This window comes from Schistocerca cancellata, chromosome 1, assembly GCF_023864275.1.
Source record: "Schistocerca cancellata isolate TAMUIC-IGC-003103 chromosome 1, iqSchCanc2.1, whole genome shotgun sequence".
NCBI classification, from domain to species: Eukaryota; Metazoa; Arthropoda; class Insecta; order Orthoptera; family Acrididae; genus Schistocerca; species Schistocerca cancellata.
In genome coordinates this window covers 170,062,640-170,076,166 of record NC_064626.1, presented here as the reverse complement: position 1 = coordinate 170,076,166, position 13,527 = coordinate 170,062,640, and the positions used below count along the sequence as shown (strand labels likewise).

Below are 13,527 nucleotides of genomic sequence, written 5' to 3'. Positions count from 1 at the left end.
TAGCAGTCACTCCACAACAGCTGTGTATTTCCCCAATCCGTCGTTTGCAGAGGAGTGAGTCGGAATTTGCGAGTAGCCTTTATCGGTTTCCACCATAAACATCGTATCCGTCGGGATAGCTCATTACCTCTGTTGACGTATGTGTTCAATACATCCATAAACAAATACCAGCCGCCCTTATGTTCGCTTTTAGGCCAAACCTTCACTTGTCCAATCTACAGGCGTTCTCCTGAGAAAGCTGATGCTGCCCAAATTGGAGCTAAATGAAAACGTGCGAGGAGTAATGTAAAGCTCGTCCATGAGAAGCTAGAGAGCCACTTATTATGCTGAGAGGCGGCCATCTCGTTAAAGCCTGACGACAGTGTCTGGATTAAGAATTTTGCAGCAGTGAGCCGTGAGGAACATAACGCGATGGCGGAACTCTTGCCTATATTTGTGGGCTCAGTTCAGATCCTTCGCTCAATGACGCTGGCCACCTTCATCGTCAAAAATCTTGAGACCAGGCGAATTTTTAGGGTTCACATTTCTCAGACAAAGCTATTTAAAGAGCCTAGTGCTTCCCAGTAGCATAAAGGTGATATACTCTGAAAACTGAAATATTTAATATTTCACTAGTGAGGCGAACCACTTTCATATTTTAGATGTGGCTCATATGCTTCATTATAAATTAATTGTGAAAGGCTCCTTGAGAAACCGGGAAGGTGGCTGCTATATCGGACAGCAACGAGATTCAATCGGGAAGTATTGTTCCATGGTAGTCTGATGTATTTGACATGTGGTACCACCATGCTATAACCCTGTGACTAATGAGTACTAATGCAAGTTCCAGTTTTCTCCCCTTCTCAGGGACCTTAGTGTCTGAGGCGGGGGAGGGTGTGATGTTCAGTTCTGTCACGTTCACGAGTCAATTTGAATATCCACCCATCGGCTCCAGCACGACCAGCGCGCATTGACTGAGTAGTGTCGACTTGGGCGGCAATGCTGAGAGAGGGCTCCGTGGCTGCAGCTGCTGTGCTGCCTACCGGGTCGGCCTCAGACCATGTCTAGCGATCAACTAGCTAAGATCGGAGAGACGACCTGCGCTGGATGAGCACGTGCACCGACCCAGCGACAAGTGGGACCTACCCACTAATCCTCTAGTCAGCATACGGTTTCGACGCATGGTCCAATCTATTTTGTTCATTGTATGTGGGATATCCGGATCTCCAGAAAGTGTAATATGTCAAGTTGCGCTGGGTTACAGACACTGTTGGCTAATCAAGCAAGGTGAATGTTTTCTGTAAACCCTTGCTCTTCATTATTGACATAAAGATATGTTGTGTTGTCTTGTGTGCTCTGATTAGTGGCCATGGCTGGTTTTTTGAATGATTATCAGTCGCCGTTACTGGTTTCTTTTGTTTACTGTGTAGTTTACTGGGCTCTCTCAATCAAACTATTGTGCAGGTTTGAAGCTAATCCGCTGTAGCTGCTAGCTCGAAATGCAAACTATATCGTATTGTTTCTTAACGCTGATATTTTAAAGGAATGTAGTTGTTAGAATGTTTTGACTTTTTATTTATTTTATTTATTTCTTTATTTTTTGCAATTTAACCTTCTTAAAGGAAAACTGTAGTGTTGTTGGCCACCCATAAGTGGTGTTACCTTCTATTTTTTTTAAGAAAATAAGTATGAACATCATCGTTATTATACAACTCGAAAGTAAAACTGTGGTGTCACCGCCAGACATCACACTTGCTAGGTGGTAGCCTTTAAATCGGCCGCGGTCCGTTAGTATACGTCGGAACCGCGTGTCGCCACTATCAGTGATTGCAGACCGAGCGCCGCCACACGGCAGGTCTAGAGAGACTTCCTAGCACTCGTCCCAGTTGTACAGATGACTTTGCTAGCGATGGTTCACTGACAAATTACGCTCTCATTTGCCGGGACGATAGTTAGCATAGCCTTCAGCTACGTCATTTGCTACGACCTAGCAAGGCGCCATTACCAGTTACTATTGATGCTGTAAAACATGTACCGTCAAGAGCGATGTTCACCATTTATGGATTAAAGTTAAGTATTCAACAGCTACGTCCTTTTTTGCTAGTCTCATTTCCTTGACCTGTTCCAGACCTCACGCCAGCCTGCGTGAGCTAAAACGCGTGCCTTTCGGCTTCCTCTCATAGTGGGTTGGCTCTCTTGCCAATCCACAACAAAAGCTGTAATTGGAGGTGGTCATATTGATTGGGTTTTCGTTTCAGATGCATGTTTTGTGCTATATACAAAAAAATTGTTTTTTGGATGTTGCTGCTCACTAATTTCTAACCTGGCACCACCACTCCCACTACTGCCACAATTACTGAAATCTTTGGCAGTACAGGAATCAAAGTTTTTGCTAGTTTCAAAATCTATGAAACATGTGACTAACCATGAGTTTTAGAGAAATAATATTACCGAAGCATCTTTACTGTACAGGGAAAAAGATAACATGACCGCTCTGAACGAGTAGTGGATAAGATCTCAGCTCTGTGTTGAATGTTATCGGTGGTGCGCTTGGTCGCTAGACAATTGTGCAGCGCTAGGGCATTCTTATTAGGGGCATAGTAGTGAGCAGTTGAGTATTGGAGAAGGAGATCTGATATTTGTGAATCTGGGAGAAATTATCTGGAAGACTTTATTATTTAGATGAAAATCTTTTTATGAAGATATTTCCTTCACTGTATGGATGGAGAGGTTCAAGGTAACCAATGTACGCACAAGAATGAAATATTTGTTTATCAGAAATATTTCTTGAAGGAAACCCCTTAGACAACTAATAATATTCATGAATAGTGTCAAGTTGATCTCTGTTTTCATTATGTCACAAACAACTCGATTGGTTTAAATGCCTGTAACTTTTGTAATGAGAAAATCTCGTAATTGTTAGTCATCTCATGCAGTACAGCCTTTTCTGACGATAATCGGAGTTTAATTTTTCAAGAACGCTTTGAAGTAAAACCCTTCTCCATCATACTTACAAGGGAACCTCCCCATCGCACCCCCCTTAGATTTAGTTGTAAGTTGGCACAGTGGATAGGCCTTGAAAAACTGAACACAGCTCAGTCGAGAAACCAGGAAGAAGTTGTATGGAATTATGAAAAAAATAAGCAAAATATACCAACTGAGTAGTCCATGCGCAAGATAGGTAATATCAAGGAGAGTGTGTGAGGTCAGGAGCGCCGTGGTCCCGTGGTTAGCGTGCGCAGCTGCGGAACAGGAGGTCGTGGGTTCAAGTCTTCTCTCGAGTGAAAAGTTTATTTTTTTATTTTCAGACAATTGTCAAAGTTCAGGCACTCACACATAATAAACTTCGCTCTCCAGAATTCCAGGACATGTTCAGATATGCTTGGACATATGCAGGACTTGACGCTGTACACACGGAAAAATTTGCAAACGTTAAAAACATATGTTTTCACAGAGCACCGGCAAAAAAGGTACGACTATGAAACTGTTGCATTCATTTGTTGCAGTTTATGTGACAAACTCTTATGTTTTCATCACTTTTTGGAAATGATTATCACATCCACAAGAAAACCTAAATCGGGCAAGGTAGAAGAATCTTTTTACCCATTCGCCAAGTGTACAAGTTAGGCGGGTCGACAACATATTCCTGTCATGTGACGCACATGCCGTCACCAGTGTCGTATAGAATGTATCAGACGTGTTTTCCTGTGGAGGAATCGGTTGACCTATGACCTTGCGATCAAATATTTTCGGTTCCCATTGGAGAGGCACGTCCTTTCGTCTACTAATCGTACGGTTTTGCGGTGCGGTCGCAAAACACAGACACTAAACTTATTACAATGAACAGAGACGTCAATGAACGAACGGACAGATCGTAACTTTGTGAGTTCCACAGCTTTTTAGGAGAGCTTCCAACTCTGATACTTCATTGCGAATTTTTCGGCAGCTAATCACTAGAATTTTAGTGTCCTCATCTGAGGTGTCTTAGTATAGCTGTCGTTATCTACACAGCAAGAACAGTAGCCCATTCTAAAGAACACTTGTTCATCAGGCACAGGCAGCTACCTGGATAGTTGCCTATGATGTGCAGTGCACACCAGACCAATTTAGGGGACCCTGAAGTTCTCAACTTCATGACACAAGTCCAGGAAGTCGCAGCTTAGGTTGTCACAGGGCCTTCGAAGTCTCTGGTTCAAGCCTCCCCCTCCACTTAGAACCAAGGGGCCACGATACGTTCTGGGGGGCAATGCTGCAAATTGCGAGCTTCGATGAAACTCCGTGAGTAAGGCTAGTCTTCTCAAACTTCTCTGCAAGTCTGTGGAATGATCCGAGGAGTTCAGACGACAGGCATCACGTTTTTCCAACATGCGCCATATTCTGCAGATGGCTGCGCTCTCCCCTCTCAGCGGCTGTGGGAATAATCTCTTCACCATGTTGGACGAGGCTCCCAGGCTCCACACTACTGCGGCCGCAACAAAATACCGTAAGAATGGGACCAACGGCCGGCTGGAGTGGCCGAGCTGTTCTAGGCGCTACAGTCTGGAACCGAGCGACCGCTACGGTCGCAGGTTCGAATCCTGCCTCGGGCATGGATGTGTGTGATGTCCTTAGGTTGGTTTGGTTTAAGTAATTCTAAGTTCTAGGGCACTGATGACCTCAGCAGTTAAGTCCCATAGTGCTGAGAACCATTTGAACCATTTGGGACCAACAACGACTGAAGAGAATCGTTCAACGTGGCAGAAGTGCAACCCTTCCGCAAATTGCTGCAGATTTCAGTACTGGGCCATCAGCAAGTGTCGGTGTGCGAACCATTCAACGAAAAGTCATCGATATGGACTTTCGGAGCCGAAGGCTCACTCATGTACACTTTATGACTGCACGACACAGAGCTTTACGCCTCGCCTCGGCCCATCAACACCAACATTGGACTGTTGATGACTGGAATCATGTCGTGTAGTCAGACGAGTCTCGTTTCAAATTGTATTGAGCGGAGCGGATGGACGTGTAAGGGTATGGAGACCACTTCATGAATCCATGGACCCTGCATGTCAGCAGGGGACTGTTCAAACTGGCGGAAGCTCTGTAATGGTGTGGGCATGTACATCTGGAGTGATATGGGACACCTGATACGTCTAGATACGACTGTGACAGGTGACAAGTACGTAAGCATTCTATCTGATCACATGCATCCATTCATGTCCATTGTGCATTCCGACGTACTTGGGCAGTTCCAGCAGGACAATGCGGCACCCCAGACTTCCAGAACTGCTGCAGAGTGGCTCCACACTTCTGACTTTAAACACTTCCAGAGGCCAACAAACTCCCCAGAAATGGACATTACTGAGCATATCTGAGATGCCTGCAATGTGCTGTTCAGAAGGGATCTCCACACCCTCGTACTCTTCTCGGTTTATGGAGAGCTCTGCAGGATTCAAACATTAATCGAGTCCATATCATGTCGTGTTGCGGCTCTTCTGAGTGCTCGCGGGGGGCCCTACACAGTATTGGGCAGGTGTACCAGTTTGTCTCTTCAGTGTATATTATATATACTTACGTGATTATATATATATATTATATTAAAATATATAGGCTACATCTCTCCAAATGTTTATTACAGCATCGTGCAAGAATTTGAAGTTAACAAGTCAGAAACTGTTCGACAGTTTTGGTAACAAAGTTAAACAAAGACTTGTTTTTACATAGGATTATAGATACTCGTATGTACGAATCCCACGGATTTTGCACTTATCTGATTTCGTGTTGCCTTTTACAATAGTGCACCAAAGGTAAACACCCCGTCGTCAATGTATCCCACAAACGCGACATAAAATGCAGGAGCATAACGAATTACGTCTTATGCTTAGGCGGCTATTCCAGGGATGATATATACTTAATAGTAAATTTCAATACAATCAGTACACTATCTGAACATAAATGTTTCGGTGTATTTGTATAAATATTTGCTATAAGAAAACCTGTTTTCGGCTATCGTAACAAAACAATTGAGTGGTAGAGCGATGACGAAGGGAATGCTGATTGTCGATGTGACGACTTGACTGGTATGTCTGCTTTTGAGCATAAAAACTAGGAAAAATATTTAAATCAACATGTACATTGTACGGATGTCATCTACAGAAAAACAATGAGCTGTGCGCTCAGTTCTTTTCGTGGATGAACTTAGTTTTCGCAGGTTCAATGGCCGCAGAGGGATGGATCATTGGTGAAACAATGCGCGCCACGATATCTGGTTTGAACGTTTCGGGGTCGGTGCTTTTATGTGAATAATCCTTGAACTGGCCGTATGAGTCATATGAAATGGAACAGTTTTTCGGGAGTACGACATTGTGTAGACAAATATACTCCGTACATACACAGATGCTGTGTATTTCAAATTGTGCTCTCTTTGGAACTTCAAGCTCACGACGACAGCTGCGACATTCTGATGTCCTCTTATTACCAGCAACACGTGTATAATTGACTTACAGATATTGTTTCCAACGCAGAATCGCATGACGCATCATCGTCATTACATTGTCTCTGAATCCTGTAACGAGGTGCGGTGAAGCCAAAGCGGAGATCTTTTTTGAAAATGACTAAATGAGATCAGGCTTTCAGTAACAAAAGTAATGCAGTACCTACTTTCTCATTAAAGTAACATTATGTTCCAGTCGTAATACTGCAGGACATTGCTGCAGCAGTACCAACATATAAACGCAGTGTTTGCATCACGTACCTTCCAACAATTTTTCTGGTTATTTGGGAAAATAAAGAAGCAGTGTACTCGCACATGCTTACATTTATTCATCCATCAATCGTGTCCCAAAGGTTTTGATTTTTTAAGTAATAAACAAATGTTTTAAGAGGTGAACTAATTTGGAAACCGCCATTATTCGGTGTGCGCTCGAATCTATCATGCTGTACTTCGGTCTGTCTGTCTGTCTGTCTGTCTGTCTGTCTGTCCGAGAACTTAGGCCCACGGTATTCGAACCCGACAGCTGGTGCACAATAAACGCGTTTTGGGCTGATTTCTTTGCAATATTTCGTGAGTTGTATGGGCCGGGTGCGTCGGTTTCTTTCGAATAATTAAGTGCATTTGTAGGTACATGCGTACTTAATATTCAATAACAATGGTACTGTACACTTGTGGCAATTTTATTTAATTCCAGAAAATGATTTTTGTATTTTGTAAAAAAGGTACAGGATGAGTATATGAATACAGCTTTATTTTTTTAGAGGTGCACATTAAATTTAATTCTTTTGAATCGAAATACCTCGCATGGAATTAATCTCTCTTGGCTAAAATATTCCAGTTCATTCAGTGTAACATAAAATTGGGTCACCACTTGATTGCAAGATAATTTACACTACTTAAATTTATGTCGACCGTTCCCGTTTTATACAATACCACCAGGAATCATCACCAGATGGACAATGGTGGTATGTGGCCAGTTATCATATCCTGATCTCCATTTATAGTTCTTATTTCTTTTTCCCGTTGATGTAATACAAACCTCTGTACTCGTGTTATTCTTGAGAGATAGATACGATGAATTCAGAGTTGCTGCTCTTCGTGATGAATTTCCGGTATTGAGGTATGTTACGCCACATACAAAATAAGTAGGTGAGTAAAGTTTTTCATATAATTCGCCTTTTATGTAACTTTTCCAACTGCCTCACAGAATGTGACTGTCATGTTGTGATAACTTTTGCTGCCCACAACAGAATAGGCCTAGTGTGTCTAAAATACTGATACATATGAACACACAGCTGAATATTAAGCCTTATCGTTCTCAAGAAAACGAAGAGAAATAATCAGAAATTCTCGTCTTATCAGCGAAAGATATGAATTTATTAAACAATCGTTGATCACAGAATGTCCTGAGGTAGGTCTGAATAGAATGTGAATAAGAATTTTCAGGTGCCGCCACTACGAAAATTATTCGGACAATTTTAGACTTATTGACTTAACTAATAGTGAAAAATATGTCACAGTTGGTTGAAACTGTTACCTACCTTTATAGTTTCAGTATAGTATCTTTAACATATCGCTGGCACGCAGGGCATTTGAAATTCCACTTACACATTTCTACAGCTTTCAGTGGTTTCCGAATAGGAACCTATGTAGAAGGGTTCACCATTTGCCAGTTACGGCTAGAAGAAAACTAAAAGATAATGTTCAAATTTTCCACTTTTGTTCGTTCGAAGGGCACTTAGTACTTAAATTCCATTTCCAGTCTAAAATTTGAATTCTGAAAATAGTCTTATTTACGCCCCCTTGGCTGCTTTGAAACAGTGTTTCACTTTCTTATCAAAGAAAAGAAAGACCTGGATTTACGAGCTCGTCTTGGTTAGGAATGGGAAAGAGAATATGTTCTACACTTAGCGAAGCTATCATTCCAGTATATGCCTTGATCGATTTACGGAAACCCTGAAAAAAACAAATCTGGATGTCTGGACATAGCTACGAAGCCTCCTGCTTCCGAACGGGAGTCCTCACTGGGATCATTATTTTGCTGAGACAATCGTCGCGTCGCCAAAGTCTGCTGAATGGCAGCAGCTTCATGTGGTGGCTGCTAACGGGGATGCATTGCTTGCATTCGCAGCTGCATTCTGCCACGACATACAAAATTTGATAGCTATCAAACCTTTTCTGTGAGAGCCATCCTTCACTAAGTTTGTCTTTTTCGGATTACATTGTCTCATGAAAACTACGGCAAAGTGTAACGGTGTTTAACTCGCTAATCGTGTAAGTCAAACGTCAGGATGAGTTTGTAATACTTATCAGTGGAGATGATACTCTAATTCGAGTGTAAAACATGGTGGCAGAGCATCGAGTTGAAATTATATTTGTTGCCAATATTGGGTGGTACACCTTCCGAGAAACAGTAAATACATGAAGGTTATAGATTTAGGCCAAAATTTAATTTTCACATATTGCCAAAAAATGATAAAATGATTTTTTTAAAGAAACCCATTTGAACAAATGAGCGTTTGATTCACTCTACACATGACTGGGGAATTGAGAACGACTTTCTTGTTGAATTTAGCCGGTTCAGTGAATATCAGATTCAGAACCATGTCCAAACAGCAAAATAGTTTTAACAGGTCTTTCAAGAGGGAAGATAGTGGAGATGGCATTAAAGCAGAACATTAGAGAAAAATTCTAAGCAAAGATAAACGCACTGTTGTATGTAGATATATACAAGCTACTGCCCCTTGCTAGTTTCAGTTGCTAACATTGTGGTACCTTACAGTCCATGATGAGTTACGTCTCTGAAGCATCACGGTCGGGTTTATCGATAGTGAGTTCGTAAGTTCTCCGCAGCTGTAGATCGATTTTGATTAAGTGTTGTTTGAATCGAGAGCAAATTGTGAAATGTAAAGCTAACAGTGACAAGAAACAGCTGTCCCCTCATTTTAGCTTTGCTCGCAGTTTCTTCATTTTACTACACATTCCGAAGTGCATTCAGATTTGTTGATCACAAAGTGTCTGCCATCGGCTCTCAGCAGGACAATATGCATAGACAGTACGTGATGTGAGAGAGTCTTGCCACACTATAGGACTGCTCTACTTATTGTCCATGGGATTGTCTACCATAGCAAGGTACATGCTTGTAATAATATCAGGGACAGCCTAAATAGAAGGTTTTCATACTTGAGTTACATTTCTGTTCTCTTTTAGGTGCAAATTCTTGTTTCTGAACAAAGATTCGTACATACTCGTAGAAAGTTATCTACGCAGTAATCAAAATAAATCCTACATGATCTTAGTAAAATTTTCATAATTAGCTAGTGCAGCGATTGTCATGACAATATTAAACTTACATTACTACAGCCTGCAAAGTAAATGCGGAAATCAGTGAAACCAAGATGAGATGAACGTGTGACTTGGTCTCATAGCAGTCTGGTTGTAGGCGCTGAACGAAGTTTCCAACGAGCGTGGGCAGAATCGTAAGGTAGATTCTTAAAAAACTGGACAACAAATATAGTGGGTAGAGAAAACATCTCCTTTTTCTCTTTTCTTTTCTTCATCTCGTCAGAGACCGCACCGTTAGTTTTATAGAAACCTTAGACTCTACAGAAATTGCAGAACGTGATCTTTTGCGGAAAACAAACTGTAGTACATCTAAGGGAGAGCAACAGTTTTTCGTTAATACCTTAAGACCTACTCATTGTTTGCCACGTACGTGGTCTAACAGTGATGAACGGTTGGCGTAAAGTCTTTCACTGGCCGCAAAAAAAATTACTTCTAACAAGGGAACCTCCCCATCACACACCCCCTCAGATTTAGTTATAAGTTGGCCCAGTGGATAGGCCTTAAAAACTGAACACAGATCAATCGAGAAAACCGGGAGAAGTTGTGTGGAACTATGAAAAAAATAAGCAAAATATACAAACTGAGTAGTCCATGCGCAAGATATGCAATATCAAGGAAAAGCTGAGCTCAGCAGCGCCGTGGTCCCGTGGTTAGCGTGAGCAGCTGCGGAGCTAGAGTTCCTGGGTTCAAGTCTTCCCTCGAGTGACAAGTTTAATTTTTTATTTTCAGACTATTATCTGTCCGTCCGTCCGATGCGACCACTTTTTTGGGAGTGATTATCACATCCACAAGGAAAGCTAAATCGGGCAAGGTAGAAGAATCTTTTTATCCATTCGCCAAGTGTAGAAGTTAGGTGGGTCGACAACATATCCCTGTCATGTGACGCACATGCCGTCACCAGTGTCGTACAGAATATATCAGACGTGTTTTCCTGTGGAGAAATCGGTTGACCTATGACCTTGAGATCAAATGTTTTCGGTTCCCATTGGAGAGGCACATCCTTTCGTCTACTAATCGCACGGTTTTGCGCTACGGTCGCAAAACACAGACACTAAACTTATTACAGTGAACAGAAACGTCAATGAACGAACGGACAAATCATAACTTTGCGAAAATAAAGAAAAGTTTTCACTCGAGGGAAGACTTGAACCAAGGACCTCTCATTCCGCAGCTGCTCACGCTAACCACGGGACCGCGGCGCTCCTGAGTTCAAACGATCCTATATGTTGCCTATATTGCACATGGACTACTCCGTTTGTATATTTTGCTTATTTTTTTCATAGTTCCACACAACTTCTTCCTGTTTTCTCGATTGATCTGTGTTCAGTTTTTCAAGGTCTATCCACTGTGCCAACTTATAACTAAATCTGAGGGGAGTGCGATGGGGAGGTTCCCTTGTAAGGAACTATGCTAGATACAGCTGTACGATTTGTAGCAAATGGTAGCTTAAGTCGAAGTTTTTTTTATGGATACACGTCAACACGTGCTCTCTGTTACAGTAGGACGTCTAGACAATACTCAGTTTCTTCCCATGTTTGCGCCAACATTTTCTCTATCACCGCCTCTACAGCGTCTCGTGTTCGTACTGTAAAACTTTGCACGTCAGTAACTAGTACGCTAAAAACTTCATCCTTAACGTAACCTACAAAACGTCAAGTGGGATTATGTCTGATTAATGAGGTGGCCATGATGTTGGACCATCTTTACCAATCCATGTGTCCGGAAAGGGTTCATCTACGACCTGGCGAACAAAAAACGGCTCTAGGTATTATGGGACTTTAACATCTGAAGTCATCAGTCCACTAGACTTGGAACTAAGTAAACCTAAGTAACCTAAGGACATCACACACATCCATGCCGGAGGCAAGATTCGAACCTGCGACCGTAGCAGCCGCTTGGTTCCGGACTGAAGCGCCTAGAACCGCTCGGTCACAGCGGCCGGCAAATGGCGAACAAATTACCTCAGTGTGGCGGTGCAAAATCTTGTTCAAGCACTACACATTATTGAAATTCCTGTAACTGAGGTGTAACGTGAATAGCCATAAAAACTTAATGAATTGAGGTACCATTTGCAACAAACCGCATATCTGTGTCTAGTATAACTTCTTAGAAAGAAATTGTTGTTATGAGGAAAGGACATTACGCTCACCGTTTATGACAGGGTTAAATATTAACAATTTCTGGCTTCGACGATGCAGCCACGCAGAGACGGGGAAGAGAGGCGGCCAACACTCACCAAAGACGCAGGCAGTGAGCGCCAAGGAGAGGAGCACGGTCCGCATCATGGTGCTGGTGCTGCAGTGAGCTGCCGTACAACGTTCAGCCCGCTTTTATCGTCCCTCTCTGGCAGGAGGAGATGCCATGCCGTCGAAAGATCGTTTATCAGGCTGATAAAGTAGTAATTAGCAGCACCCTCAAGAGGTGTTATCAAATGATTAAGTCCACATTTCAACTACATTCTACACATTAACTGGCGAACTTCGGCAACTTCGAAAATTTTCAGACTTTAATTTCAATAGTTTTTTTTATGTATAGCAACCAGCAACGTATCACAATGCTCAGTGACTTTTTTTAAAGAAGCATCTGCCATCTAATGATCACAAAAGTTCACAACCATAGCAAGTCTCCCGATTCTTTGTTTCCAGTTTTAGAGAGAGAGAGAGAGAGAGAGAGAGAGAGAGAGAGAGAGAGAGAGAGAGAGAGAGAGAGAGAGAGAAGGGGGAAAAAAGCCATCGGAGACACCAATTTTGTAACTCATCTTGGAAAGTCTGAAATGTCCCATTATGTTTTCGAATGTCTTTTCTCCTATACCAATTTTCTCGGTCTTTTTTGACGTTCACGTAACCAGGTCAGCCGTAGCTCCTTGCATGGCCCCTATATACGGCTGCGGTCACAGTGGCTCCAATATCGGTGGATTCCGCCGCCGACGACCGACATCGGCCGGAGACAGCCGTTCTTTCCAAATCAGTATACCCTTATGTGTGTGGTTACACTCTAACCGATCCTAACTCCCGACCGTACAGACTTCGGACGACAGTCTGTGAAAGTGAAATCTGTGTTTTCTTCAGTCTAATCGACCGACGTTCTCGCACACGAAACATGCAACGCGAGAAACCATAAGTTTAGTCCAACAGTGTTTTTTGTGGCATCCTGAGGATGAAATTAGCGTAACCGAGTAATAGTTCGGAATCTAAGGACTGATATCGCAGGTTTATTCGAAACCTCGAAGAGGTAAAATCTTAAGTAGAAATTTTAGGCATATATTATAAACCTCAAAAATAATTTGTTCAAGTGCAAAAGGTGGCGTATCTTACATGCTTACAGGTACTGCACTGGATCTTTTTTGTGGTAGGTCGTCATTAGTTGTCTACAAATTATTATTACTACTTAATAGCGTTTTATGCCAGTATGATTCTGTTTATATCAAGTGGTTTGCAAATGTGGTGTACAGTACGTTTTTCCACTTAAGTGCCGAACTCTAAGGTTTTCCGAGTATCTTACGCTACATTTTATGCTTGTATTTCCGTCGTGTACTAAATGACAGTCGTTGAAGGTCAATCGACGCACGTCTGCACAACTTTAAATAAATACAGCAAAACTGTGTTTGTAGCTTGCTTTTCAAGGTCCTCACGAATAAGCTCGACTATGTAACGGAACGTTTCCCCCGTCATCTCATATATTCGTAAAAGTTTTCTGGTTATTTCGATAACTGAGGGCAGAGTGTATAGACA

At 42.2% G+C, this 13,527-nt stretch overlaps 1 protein-coding gene across 1 annotated transcript in view; it reads right to left on the bottom strand.

Moving 5' to 3' along the window:
• LOC126154949 (trypsin-1-like) overlaps positions 1-12,088 on the bottom strand; it is a 69,510-nt gene extending 57,422 nt beyond the window's left edge. Inside the window, exon 1 of the mRNA XM_049916200.1 lies at positions 12,033-12,088. Within this exon, the coding sequence (XP_049772157.1) occupies positions 12,033-12,081 (49 nt within the window). The 5' untranslated portion in view covers positions 12,082-12,088. The remainder of the gene's footprint in view (positions 1-12,032) is intronic.
• Between the last annotated feature and the right edge of the window lie 1,439 nt (positions 12,089-13,527).